At 38.3% G+C, this 14,395-nt stretch overlaps 1 protein-coding gene across 3 annotated transcripts; it reads right to left on the reverse strand.

Annotated features, from left to right (window-relative positions):
* Positions 1 to 5,154: 5,154 nt before the first annotated feature.
* LOC103717505 (sorting nexin 2B-like) lies at positions 5,155 to 12,856 on the reverse strand. 3 transcript variants are annotated; one of them, XM_008805930.2, is made up of 5 exons: positions 11,631 to 12,852; positions 10,588 to 10,797; positions 10,231 to 10,491; positions 6,864 to 6,950; positions 5,155 to 5,465 (listed from the first exon to the last, which is right to left on the reverse strand). In XM_008805930.2, exons 1-5 carry the CDS (start codon positions 12,588 to 12,590, stop codon positions 5,379 to 5,381), a joined length of 1,605 nt encoding a protein of 534 aa, XP_008804152.2. In that variant the 5' UTR covers positions 12,591 to 12,852; the 3' UTR covers positions 5,155 to 5,378. The 3 variants fall into 3 exon arrangements, 2 of the variants coding, with proteins under 2 accessions (XP_008804152.2, XP_038980260.1); XR_005510935.1 differs by lacking the exon at positions 5,155 to 5,465 and adding an exon at positions 8,084 to 8,211 and having other exon boundaries at positions 11,631 to 12,856; XM_039124332.1 differs by lacking the exons at positions 5,155 to 5,465; positions 6,864 to 6,950 and adding an exon at positions 8,083 to 8,211 and having other exon boundaries at positions 11,631 to 12,856.
* Positions 12,857 to 14,395: the final 1,539 nt, after the last annotated feature.

The raw sequence follows: 14,395 nt of genomic DNA on the forward strand, positions 1-14,395 counted from the left end.
AGTTTATATGCAGGGAGAAAATTTTGGATTTTATACAGAAAATTCTGTTACAGCAGTGTAAGGGGTGCGTGCCCTCATTGCTTCTTTGGACAGGAGATTACAAATCACCTATTGACTGGAGAACTTTGATATGCCTACAAGCACATCAAAGAAGTGGTACAGGGTAAGTGGCTGTCCTATATCCTTTTTGGTCTCGGAAGCAGTACCTCCTAACAATCAGCACCTTGTGGGCCTATTGCTCCTTGTCAGTTTGGTAGGGGCTGTTTGGTTGACAGATTTTAGTAAAACAAGTTTACAAAAAAATTCAAAATGAATTAGTTTACAAAAATGATAATTTATTTTTTATCTATAAAATCTGTTTTGCCAAAATTGTTGAGTCATAAGACCTGAAAACTGAGTTTTATATAGGTCTCTCCCTATATTTTTAAAAGCTATTTTAGAGAAAGTCATATTTGGTGATTGTCTTTTTAGAAAAACCCACAGGCACCAAACAGCCCCTTAATGTTATAGCATAATTGAAATTGCTACTCCAGAAAAATCTGTCAAGTTTACAAGAGATTGTGCCGGATATTGCCCAAAAGAAAATCTTACAATGAACTGGTGGAATGAGGGACCCAAGTAGAAAAAGAAAACTGCTGCAATGAAAGTTTATCCACTGCAATTATCTCTTTTTCAGGTTCCAGAAAGGCATCTCTATCTTCTAGTTTATTGACTTTTGAGTTTATGATTTAGGTCTTTTTTGCTATATTAGGTAAATTCTGTAGCTAGTGATCTTGAACCAGATACTTTGTTTCTTGGACTTGCTTTTGGTGCTTCGTTCTCCTTTTTGATAATCTTTTGGATGATGGTCTGACTGGACTCATGCTTCGGTCCTTGTTTAGCTGTGAGGTGACCTCTCGCCTTCATTTTCCTCTTATCTTTTTTTCTCAAAAAAATAAGCTCCATCTTTTTTTTTAATGAAGGATTGGTGTTGAAGGGCACCCTCACCAATAGAAAATGAAGTGGAGTGTGTGGAAATAAAGAAAGGGAAAATCCAGAAAATGATATTTTTTGAGGTTTTTCCAGCACTAAGATACCTAAGGCAGTGGTGGCGAAAGGATGAATGAAGCGGATATGCTCTTCTACGGTGCTGTGAGTCAAAGAATGGCAGTATAGTTAACAGCACCAAGCATAACTGAGGTTATGATTATCTTAAGCCTTGGAATGTCTGGTAATTTACATAGATGAGGATGCAAGAGAGATGATATTAAGATGATGGATGTGGCCATGTGGTGGTGGTGTTCAAATCTCTAGAGAACAAGAGGGGGAGACCGGCTATCTATGCTGAAGTCATATGAGTAAAATGGAATCCATATGCATCAGAGCAGACTAAGATTGGATTTTAGTTTATCGATTCTTATCTAACATGTTACAGGTTTCTAGTTGGTATTATGTCTCCAGTCTCGTTCAGTTGTTTGTTTTAAAAAAAGGAATTGGCGCTTTCATGATGTGGAATGACCCTTTCTAAGTCCATATTCCATATATGATATAGGTTTAAGCCATACTTTTCACATCATCATTCTGTTCCTGATTAGTCGAGGAAAAAGAACTGGTCGCCCATTATTTGTGTACATAATGGATAGTTATGTCTTTCATGCATATGACTGTGGTCGCTTTACTCAGGATCTTGAAAAGCCAGAAGTTAGGTCATGACTATCCTTTAAACTTAACTCAAAAAGAGAGCCTACAACTGAAAAGTCTTCAGCATGGTAAAGTTAGTATGGAATTTCAAAGTCAGTTGTGCCTGCTATAATTGAATATAGACTGCAGGTCAAAATTTACAGAAAGCCACACTGGGAATGATGCTTTTTATTTGTATATGGTATCTGGACGAAGGGTGACAACGCGATATTTTTTTTAGTTCTTTCCCGTAAAGTCAAGGTCCGGTGAATAAATGTTCGGTTTATTGTCATCGTATCCGGTACCTCTTTTTTGGGTTAACATGATATGCGGTACTTTCCCTTGTGTTCTTTGTACAATTATATGAATGACTTCTTTCTTCTTTCTTTCTTTTTTGCTTTTTAATGGGAAGTCCAGCAACGATTTTTTGGAATAAGTGAGAAGAGGTAAAAAGGTCAAAAAGTCTTATATGGTGGGTACTCATTTGATCTTCTAGTTGAAAGGGAATCTTCCTGTTGGGTTTAAAATGGAATAAAACCTATTCACCAAGCTCATTTAGAATTTTGTCCCATTACGTAACATATGTAATGATATGGTGGTTGCTTTTGTTTATATCACAGCTAGTAGAAATGTGGTGAATAAAATTACATACATGATCGAGATAATGAATTATTTGGAAGTAGAGGGCGAGCTTCTTTAGTTCTCTGTCCTTAAGGTGGGGGATTAAATTTGTTGAAGTTTTTGATAAAGGAATGTTTATCTGAATGTAGTTGAATTTTAAGCAAGGCCATAGTTCTTGAGTTTTGACATTGGTCTTGTAGATAATCGATTTCTGACTTATTATTTTGGATCCTTTTTCATTTAGTTGAGTGATACACTCAAATGGTTGCAAGTAGGTGGATAACTTGCAGCCTGTTTGGTATTGTTGTTTTGTGATTTGTTTATCTATAAATTAGTGAAATAACATGGAGATTGATGTTGAAGATAGCTTTACACAAGATTTCTGCCATCCCTTGTTTTTACTTCACTTTTTTTAAAGTAATAAATCTTTGCTCTCAAAAGTTCTAGACATTTTACAAATATTTTTAAAAAATAAAAAGTTTTCATCATGCATATTCAATCTAGCTTGTTTTTCATCTAGTGCTGTCAAAAACGAAAACAGGACAAAAGCAATACCAATCTAGCTCTCATGGATTGATTTGTAACTTGAAGCTTCTAAGCTATTTAACATTATTACAGCTACGACCATGCAATGTTTTAAACAATTGGTGGTCATGACATACTTAGGGCGATGGTAGAACATGTTTGATCTATTGTTGACCCATGGGCTTGTGGTATGGTTTCCTCCGTTTTTGAGAGAGAGTGTAACGTGGACTCCAGCTGAAGATAGGCCTACCAAAAGAACCAAAAAAAAATCATTGCTCGTCTACTATATCTATCTCAAATGGAGGCTAGCTTGTGCTGAGCTTTCCATATTAAAAAGATAATGTCATTAATACCCTTTTAATATTTGAGTAAGACTCTTACAGCTGATATAGGCGAAAGATAGGCATATAATGATACTTGTTTATTATCCATCTATTATTTATTATTTATACATATATCAAAAATGGAGGCTCGATTTGAGATGGGCTCTCTATCACCATGTGGATGCGCATACTAATAATATTAGTAGTATAGTTTTTTAGTTTAAATGATAAACAAGACTCAAGAGAAAAATAGATATATAATAGTCATTTATAAATCTGTTGTAAGTGAGTATTATATTATATATTTTTTAAATGATATGGCAGTGTAAGTGGTAGTTTACCATTTGTAAAATTAAATATCAACCATACTTATATAATTGATATAAGAATATTATTTGGTAAAAATAGATAAGTATTATAGTTATCTAAAACAATATTGCCATATTTGATGGAAGTTTCAGCCCCATCAACATTAAAATTACTTACTTAATATACAATAAAAAAAATTAGCTATTTAAGTTTTTTTATTTATTATAATTTATCATATTATTGTATTATATTTTGAGAATAGTTAAAAAAAGGAAAAGAATTATATCTCGATGCATCTTAGGATTTGTATTGGTGATTACTAATATTAATGATGATAGATTTTTCATGAAGGTAGCCTATTTTTGGTTCGGTATGTAGATGATGGTATCGATGACCGAAGTTTCTGCTCAACAATTATGAGACATTGCGGCGAAGGCCGGAAGGCTGGAGCTTTGGGATGATGAGGGTGGGGCAGTTTCGACAAGGTGTTACTATACGTGGAGGGCATTGGTTGGGAGATAGGAATGGGGCTACGCCTCCCCAGGCGCTGGTGACCAAACAGCCGGGATCCCATCGATCTTGTCAAGATGCTGACCTCCACGATGACAAGCATGGAGGCTCTACGAGGTAGAGAAGATGCCAAAAGAGGGAGGGACATAGCCTTATGTCATGGACTCAGCTGAGTAAAGGTTTAGCTGGCAGGATAGTTGGCCTAGACTAATAAATTCAATATGATATTTTTTTTATTTAATTTTTTAATATATTTTAATATATTTTTTATTTTAATATATTTGTCACGGTTTGACTTTTTCTCGAAAGGGCTCACCTATGGCTCGAGTCCTCTTCGACCCAATTAGGCCCTTCTTGACCTTAGTGAATAATCTACCTGGCTAATAAAATTTGCAACACATAATAAACCCAACTCCGATTCTTCTTGTTATGGATTCACATTCCAAAATGATCATATGGCCCCGCTCCCTCTATCCGTGGCCCACATCTTCCCTTTTTTTGCTCTCTTTTCTTTTTCTTTCTTTACTTTTGTTAACATAGGAAAGGAGCCCATCAGAAGGCGTTAGGAGATGGGCTGGTGGGTCCAAATAATATCCACGTGGATTGAGCCGGACCAATATAGAGCTTGTAACTGAGAAACGGGCACACAGAATTGGTACTCCTTCGAATCAAATCATTCCTATCAAGGTATGCCGTACCGGCTCCGCCCTGAACCGGTATCGAATCAGCATAGAATCTGATATCGGAAGCTTATCGGGAATGCGGAACCCTAAAACTCGGCCGAGAGTGGTACAAGTTGGTACAAAATCGGTACAGTGCCGATATCGTACCAGTTTGGGCCGCCATCAGTAGCTGATCGATACCGGTATGGTGAACCTTACTTTCAACTTTACGTTTCCCGATGCTAGATTCCATCTGATGATAATTTTCATTCATATGTAAATTCTTCATGATGCTCTGACCGCAGGGGTTTTCCAGTGTGAAGCAGTTCTCATGCGCAGATAGCTTCTGCAGATAGATTTTCAGCACACTAACAATTCTTGTAACCTATTGGTAGGAGGGTATCTCGCACCAAAACGCAGGTACAAAGACACGGTTAAGACTGGAAGAGACAGGGTTAGGACTGGGAGCCACAAAGAACGAACCTATCACCACTTAAATGTTACAACAGAAACACACCAAAACATGGCGCTCGGACACCACGGAATTTTGTAGGTCAACAATAACTCCTTCCAACTGTTAAAATATGCATTCACAATCATTTCTTGTAACAGCACCCTCCCCCTAAAGAAAAAAAGAGGGCTAAAGAACCATATACCCAAAGTAACGGAATGAAGTAAAATAAAATAAAATAAAAAACTTCACCAAAATCTGTTTAAGAGTAGTTGGTTCGGCTAGAAAAACACTTCGATTTACATTTTAAGTCACATTTTAAGTCTTGTTATTCTCTCGAGCGTACCCCCTTGTTTCTTCCGCCACCGCTGCCCAAACATTCGCACCTTTCTCTGCATAACCAACCTGTTTAAAATGCAATATGTAAGTGCTTACAAATGGCCAAGTTCCATACCGAATAAGCAATAACAAATGAAACAAATTTATGATCAAACGAGAGCTTCCTAATAGCAAATGTCAACTAGATGGTTGATTGTTCCATTTCATGTTCAATACCAATTGTGAGCCAGCCCAGGTAAGGACGTAGAAAGATCATGTGCTCAGTGCAGCTTCATTGAGGCATAAAGTGATAGTGCGCATGATGACCCTTGCAGCCCCCATGCCAGTCAAATCATGAATACACTATGTAATTCTGACAAGGTATCATGTATCATGTGGGGAAAACTGTCATTTAAGCGTTACTGAAAGAGGTGGTAAATGTCCTAGATTTGCTTAATTCCTTCAGCTAAACAAACAGTCATCCAGTTTATGCTTCCATAATAATTCCAAAGCATTAACAGCGTCAGCTGCCCTAAAAGTAGATCTCCGTTACATTATTCATGAAAAAGAGGGATGAGACAAAAACATAAGGGGTTGTAGAACTGTAACCTTAAAACAAAACCATTATGTTCTGTTCAGAAACCTTCTAAACTGCAATCAATATGTCAAGTTTCGCATTAGTTTTATTTAATAGAATTACAGCACTTGTATTCAATATTAAATCTTAAATTTCTTCCAAAGGATCATTGTTCAAGGAAGATTAGTGTCCTGAAATATAACATCCCTATGCACCCAATAAATACCAAAAAAGTACAGATTAGATGATACTAAACAAGGGCATGAAAGAAGAGATTTAGGATATCTAGGAAGATTATAGTTTTCGATCCTAGTAATGTTTGTTCGATGACCCTCAGAAGATAGAAGAGAAAGGACCACCTTAAAATGAACTTCTACATCTTATAATTTAAAAGTTTCATGCTAACACTAATGAGCAACATATTCAAACAAAGAAGGAAACCTTCAACCAAAGTACATTGACAAGCATAGTCTCTCAATAAAAGGATGAATTAACCTTTTGTGAGTTTCTGTCAATTCTTTTAACTAACGCCCTGCCATCAGTCATCAGTTTTCATTTTGCAACTCAAATAAGAGTTTCCTACCGTCCTCAGTAACCATCAAACACTTGGAGACTGGTCCATATGAAACTGATGAATTACTTCACAGACATAGAGCCTTACATTTTTACTTCCTTTTTTAGAGAGTAAAGGTAAAGCATTTTCGATTTCCCAATGGCTATTCTATATATTGTTCTTGAAATGTTTGGAGACTAGAAACTTAGGCATAATTGAGTGAACAGAAACTAAAACTTGATTCTATGCACTATCCGACAATCATCAGGGTTAAAAGAGAATGGAACATACTTCACTGAATATAATTGATAGTCAAACATCTAATATTTTGAAGCCATTCAGCAAAAAGTAGTACCTGATTTATTACAAAACCCTTCAGCATGCTCAGAAAATCATCATGCCTTTCTCTGTCTAATCTCTCAAGTTCACTCCGGTTATTTTCCTGCATTACATTAAAAACTGAATCAGAGATGTGCATCTCCAAGTTGAATCATAATCCTAAAATCAAACATTCTAATTCGTAGAAATACATGCATCAGATATCTCAATGTGGGTCCATTTTGGAGGAATCATATCAGGCAAGAAGCAACAGGAGAGGGGGATCAACAAAGACAAAGCAAATAAGCATATTGTTTATGTTGAAATATAAAAAGTAACATAAAAAAATGAAGTACAGAAGATCCCAGATTTCAGATTTGTCAACAAATTTACAAGCAAAATATATGCATTTTTAGATGTTAAATATATTAAAATAATGAATGAAAACATGCTCCTATTGAACTATCTTACACAATATTCTGAAAGAATTTTTATTTTATATAAAAGGCCAGCCTCAATAGTCCATTCAGCTGAAACAAATATCATTTCTTAGCATATATAACAGGAACTCTTGAGCACCTATCGATTATCCATTATACATTCCATGGTTTCCTCACATATCACATGAGAAAAGAAACATGATCTCTTTTAGCATATCTTTGTTGGAATTCCAATGCTACATAATCTCTATTTCTAGAAAATGGTTGCTGCATAACTCTCCCAATTCCACCTCTCCTTTCTCTCTTAGCATATTAAAAAGTTTCTATTTTTAGAATAAACAAGAAAAAACTTTAGTTACAGCCAACCATGTATGCATGAGTAAAATTGTCTTCTTTTCAATTTTATGAGGTAGCAGTATGAATGATGCTGCTACAACAAACACATCAGGTCAACATTTAAGATGAGCCATAACCAAGAACAGACCTACTAGCCCATAAGCTTACGGAGGCACATAGTTGAATTTAACCGCTAGAGAAATATATATATGGCTAATGTTAAGAATTCAAAAGGGTAAGAGATGAAAAGCAATGTGTCTGAATTTGAAGTGACATATCATGCACCAAAAAGACAGCAAAACTAACCAAAACGTAATGCATAATGACAGATGAACTACAATGATGATGACATTAGATTCAGCTTTATGAAAATAGAGTCATTCTTTTTAAGTAGACTAGGTGAAAGGAAATTTCTGAAGCACAGAAGAGAGATTCCATGGTCAGAGTAGACCATATTTTTATCAGATAGTTGGATCAGCACCTCAGAACACATTCGTGCAGTTATAATCAAGCTCCCAAATATGCAGCTAATTTGCAGCAACAGAGTTGTTATAAGAGATGCGAGCAAGCAAGGACCAGTCATATGTATGGAGTCCTGGTAACAATAATCTTGAAACAATTTCACTGTATCAAGAAAAGGCTCATCATAAAACATTGAAATTTAAAGCATAAACTTTACTTATCAAAACGGAGTGCTTCTTTACCAACTCAACATATTTTCAATAGACAAGATCATCGAAATTTGGCTGTCTTCAAGATAGATATTGTCTGGAATAGGAAAAACAGCAGTTTGAAGGACGAAATCAAGGCCAAAATGTTAATGATAATTAAATTTATTCTATAACAATCTAAAACCTTTTAGACTAATCTTCCATGAGATTTTTTTATTCAATTTAAAGCCTTTCAACTTACAAGGAAACCACAAACCCTTGCCGATATAAGATGATTACATGCATACCAATTTGTGGTAGTTATAATGAGGAATAGCGATCACATTTACAGAATGGGGTGCTACTGCAGTCTGGTGTTCTAGTAAACTACTATAGATTGGCTTTTACATATAGCTGATTCCAGTATCCTGCATGCCCAAGTAGGTGCTTTGCATATGTTGACCAGCCACCACTTGTGGGCATTCAAAATGGTACAATTGGTGTTAATTTTTTCAAACATTTCGCATAAACTGAAGAACAGCACAATGTTACTGGGAAGACCACCATATCACCAGTTTACACAATTTTACAAATGAGATGTTCATAAGGGTTACTACAATTAACATATAAAATAATAGCCAGATGATTGTTACAATCATGTACTTTCATCCTTCACAATAGTGGTCAATTATCAAGAATGATGAAAAAGTAACAAAGAACTTAGCCATTGAAAGTTATAGAAGCATATTCGATAATGACACAATGTTAAGCATTGTGAATCGTTAGCATGTGAATAATGGACTAGTCAAATGTGTCAGCTCATTGCATTGTCACTGCAGCAATAAGATCCAAAAAGGAGGAGACTGATTATTTACCTAATGCAAGCATTCTCTAACAATTGTAGTCTAATGTATATGCAAAACAGCAGCTTTTCCACTTAGATGTAGAAGAAGACAACACCAATTCAGATTAACACACCAAAAACAAAATAGACCGATGTTTTATAGCTATTTAAAAAATTCCAATTGGTTCCACTTATTAGATGTGTAAAGCATGATAATAGGACTCTTGAGAAGAAGGGTTATGTTTGACTCATTTATTTTTCATACTGTCATGAACACTGCCAATGACAATATCAAGCCATGAAACATGTGTCACTGACATTAGACTAACAACCAGTCACAAACAGAAGCTGAAACTATGAAAGAAGTATTAATTTAATAAGTTTTGAAAGTAAGGAACCATAAAGCAAGCTCCAAATACTTAATATAGTCATGGAACTAATATAGTCATGGTTCAGCACCTCCTGAATAACTCATGCTTAACTATGTACTGATATGAGTCAATGATTTGTTATTAGATAATACTAGTACTAGTCATCTAACTCTTTCAATAATGACCGGTTGTACACTGCAGATAGCTGAAAATGTTGGGTCATCTGGCAAAAATAATATTATAGAAATTTGACAAATGAGTTCCTTACATGCAGCAACCCCATGTCTTCTTAGTTATGCTCATAATTTTAGCATGGTTTCTGCCTATAAAATTCAAATTCATTTAAGCAATCTATACGACTAAAGAAATGCTAATTGGCTCCAATAAAGAGAGGTGCTTTAATTTATGTTGAAGACTGTAGGAAAAGGAGACGGAAAGAATTACGATAAAGGTTGCAAAGGAAGACATGGCGAAGCTTGGAGTAGCATTAAAGATGACCCTAAACAATAATACTTAGCGAATGAGGATCCATAAAGGCTAGGTAGTTGGAAAATTATTGGTTACGGCCATTTCTGAGTTTAGTTCAAATTCTGACATTCTGAAGCTTGTTGGTTACAACCAAAAGGGGTGAAATTATTCTGAATTTGGCTAAATTATAATTAATCGACAACTGAAAAACTTGGTAAAACTGACATTTCATTCCATAAAGCATAGAGTAGCTGTACTTTGCCCCGGGTTTTTTAATGTCAAAAGCAAACATTACCTTGATTCTTTCATACTCTCTTGATGCACAATATTTAGCATCTTCAGTAACTCTGATAGTTTCTTTCAGCTCTTCCACTTTTCGCATTCTCGATCTGTCACCACCAAATATCTTTGAGGATGCAACTTCAAGTTTCTCAATCCTTGTGTTCAAGGAAGACAAATCTGACATCAGTGTTTGTACAGTCAGCAGTGCACTGGCCCGGTCTGAGAATGCACTGTGAACAGCTAACATCAGCCCTAGATATTCATGCAGAGTGTCCTACCAAAAAACATTTTACAAAGAACAATAGATAATCAGAAACAAAAAGCCCAGCTGAAGAGCCTTTAACGTTTACTTAATCTATTAGATTATTACCAGATGTTTGACTGTTTGAGCATTTAATTCTCGATATAATCTGCTTGCTTTTACAGCAGCAGTCGCTACACATTTGGCATCAGCAGCTTGTACTCTCTGAGAATTATATACAGCTTCCTCATTCTCAAACTTAGTCAGTTTGATGAATGCCAATCCCAATTCTCCCATTGTTTCACCAATATCCTGTTGAGCTTTAACAAGTGCCTCAGCCTGCACAAAAAAGAGTAAAATTAAACTTAATGGAAACATGACATGCTGCTTGCTGATGTATTCTCTCTATTCACATGCAAAACAAATTTCAAGCTCAAGATAGCTATAAACATGAAAGAACAAAGGGATAATTTAAAAGAAAACAATGTAAAACAAATGAAGGTAAACTTATGTTATGTAACGAAATAGATCCGTTAAAAAATAGAAACAAATGAGAAAGGGTAAAAGAAAAAAAAATGTTTAACATGCAAGTGTATTCTTAAGAACTTCAATACCAATTAATCTCCAACATCTCGTGATTATGGCGAAGCAAACAATAAAAATGGATCATTTCTTTTCCACATTTGATCATTTTTGGCCAGACTATATATCTCTCTTCCAATGATAGCATTATCAGTCTTCAGAATTATTAGATGTAGCATTTGTTAGAACAGCCCCCATGGGAGAACTACCATAACATAGTTTTCCAGATTTAGCAGATCTAAGAACGTTTCAGATATATAAAGTATTGCAAATAAGAATAGTTGAAAATATTCTATAATCATCACCTTCCAACATAAAGGTAGACTGAACAACAAGTAAGCATCTTAATTCTTACAGTTACTTATACACATTACACTTACAAGTTGGTATAAATACCTCTCCACTCAGCATTCAACATGCTCACAAGATCCGATTAAACATAAAAAAAGCGTAGCTAAATATCATGGCTAACAACATGAACCCACTCAACCGAATCCATCCAAATTTGCAACTTTATCCAAATTCAGCCATAAGAAGATCGAATAAATCAGGACACAAATTCAATCAGGAATGATGCAATTACTACCCACCTGCTTGGAGGCTGTGCTGAGCTGCTGCTCTAGATCCTGCATCCTGTCTTTCCTTTCCAAGAATTCCTTGTCCTCCTCCACCACCGGAGGCTTTGCGCCTCCCCAATCATTCGCTACTGACTGTTTGAGCTCCTTGAATATCCTCAGCAGGTCCCTTCCCCCCTTTGCCGGCTGAACCGCATCCTGCGGCGTGACATATCCTGCCTGTCCCTCCCTGAACAGCTGCTTCGGCAGCCTCACGGCCCCGTCCAGCATCCTCGAGGCCATATCGGTGCTCGTGGGCAGCGGCAGCTTCCCCTGAACCTGCAGGAACACCCGAAGCTCGTCGCTGTTCCCGATCACCGGGTGCACCGCCAGCCTCCACAGGTACTTCTCGAGGGCAGATCGCCGCTGCTCGACAAAATCATGCTTCTGCATCACCTGGCTCTCCACCACGTTCTTGTCGGGCCGCGGCGGGATGAAGAACCCCCGGTAGGCCTCGGCGAGGCGGTCAGCGAGGGTCACCACGTCGCGGAACCGCCGCCGGACGCGGAACTCCGCCCCGCCGGCGCGGGTCCGGGACGTGATGAGGTAAGTGACGTAGGCACCGCCGCCCGGGACGAGGGAGTTGACGGCATCCTGCTCCTTCTGGGGATCGGAGACGGCGATACTGGCGTACTCGGAGGCAGCGGCGCGGTCGGATCTGTGGGAAGGGAAGTCGCGGCAGAGGGAGGGACGGTCGGGGGTGGCGTCGTTCTGGCCGTCGAGGGACCTGAAAACAACGTTAGAGTAGGAGGGGGGATCGAGAAAGGAGGAGGAGGAGGAGGCGGCGGCGGAGAGGGGGGGATCGCCGCCGTCAACTGCGGTGGCGACCGCGGAGAGACGGGAGGACATGGCGCTGCCGTAGTCGGAGAGGGCGAGGCTCTCCATCTCCTCCCGGGGCGGTGATCCAAACCCGGGGTGGGTCTCCGGACCCATCATCTTATTCAACGATATTAAACAATAATTTGGACCCTTTGGCTGGAAAAAAATGGGGTTTTAGAGCGGGAGGGAGAAGAAGGGCGGTGGAGATCTAAAGAGATCGGAGACGGAGGAGGGGGTGGGCATGGTACGGTGAGGCCGTGGTTGTTGGTGAGAGAGAGGGGGGAGGAGACTGCGAGCTCTGCGAGGCAAACGGGCACAGGGCTCGGGTGCGAGGCATCCGAGAAAAGCGAGACCCGGTCAGACCTGGGTGCGGGCGAACCTTTTTTCAGACGGACCGGCCCGTGGATTTCTAGAGAAGGCGACCGATGCTGGGTGATTTGCACGTTATTTGTCATCGGATACCACGACGCTAGAATAACGACAGTAAAAATCGAGGGATCTTCGGTACTTCTATTATTAGTGCTAAACTTAGAGCTATATAAGTGGATATCACTTATGCGGAATTTATTTTATATGCGGATCACATTCTTCTCGAAAGGAGACTCGGCGATGGTGATCAAGCGGATTTGGAGTCGGCACACTATTGGTGGGATGATGCTGTTTTATGATATGTGCAGGCCATTGAGAGAGTGTGACTTTTTTTGGGACACTCATATCTAGCGGAAGGCAGACAGTATTTTGCTGGCCATATTGTCTTCTATAGACTCATTATTTTAGAGATTTTTTCTATGAGAACTACATGTCTGCTTTTTCTCCCTTTTTTTATTTATTTTATTAACTGCAGCTACACCTGCCGTGTGTAAGGCATCGTTGTGAAAAAAAAAAAAAATCTTCGATTTCGAGGCAGACCGATTCAGTCTAACCATATATATTGATCGATTCCAAATACCGCATACGTTCTTCCATCTCGTTTGTGATATCCTCCATGTACTCGTCCTCTTTGTGGCGTATCATGGGAACAACTGTTTCAGCGGCAGCCACATCATATTCCTTTATCTCTGTCCTTTGCTCGACTCAAAAGGAAAAGAATTCTCAACTGGGCTTCACTCAAAAGCATAAAGATCTCAAAGATGAATAGCTTCCCAAGTCCCTGTCGGCTTTATCCTTGACTTGTTTTCCCTCTTGCACATTTATCCCAATCATACAAGTGGTTCTATTCTTCTCTCATACCTCCCTTGACCTGGCTCATGTCCACGCCCCAATCACCAAGGACAGTGGCCACTATCTAGACTAACCTCCCATTTTGCCATCAAAGAAGATGCCAACTTGATCGATAGATTCCAAAATTATGATTGGTTTCTTCAACCTTTAGATATTCCTTGGCCGTGAAAGAGGTTTGGTGTCCCCATAATGCTCAAGCCTTCTAACCTTCAATTTGAGAGGCAGCGGTCTCCATATGGTCACGTATGAGGCACTTGCACCCTCAAAAAAACGTATGTGGCACTCATTGATTGGCTTTCGTAGAGAAAAGGATGCGTGGATACTGTCCCTCTGAAGTGATAAGATTAGTGATGGAAATCTATTGTAGTGGCGGAGTCAAAACACACTGATTTCTATGGAGCATAAAAAAACATTGAAGCATTGAAATCTAATGTTGAATTGGTCGTGCCAATAGTTACAAGGAGAGGATGAGGAACAGTAGATGTGATGAAGTAGGTGAGATGGAGAAAAAAATAAGAAAAAAACAAAGGACTGGATTGATAGGAATTTCGCCCTCGTTTAGAAAACTCTTTCACTTTATTATTGAGCAGAACTCAACATATTATTGAGCACAATAAGTGGCAATCGAAAACGCTCCGCACAAAAACATAAAGGAAGGGAAAAAATAAATAAATAAAACAACACTCAACCAGCTTTATGTT

This window comes from Phoenix dactylifera, chromosome 3, assembly GCF_009389715.1.
Source record: "Phoenix dactylifera cultivar Barhee BC4 chromosome 3, palm_55x_up_171113_PBpolish2nd_filt_p, whole genome shotgun sequence".
Taxonomy (NCBI): Eukaryota; Viridiplantae; Streptophyta; class Magnoliopsida; order Arecales; family Arecaceae; genus Phoenix; species Phoenix dactylifera.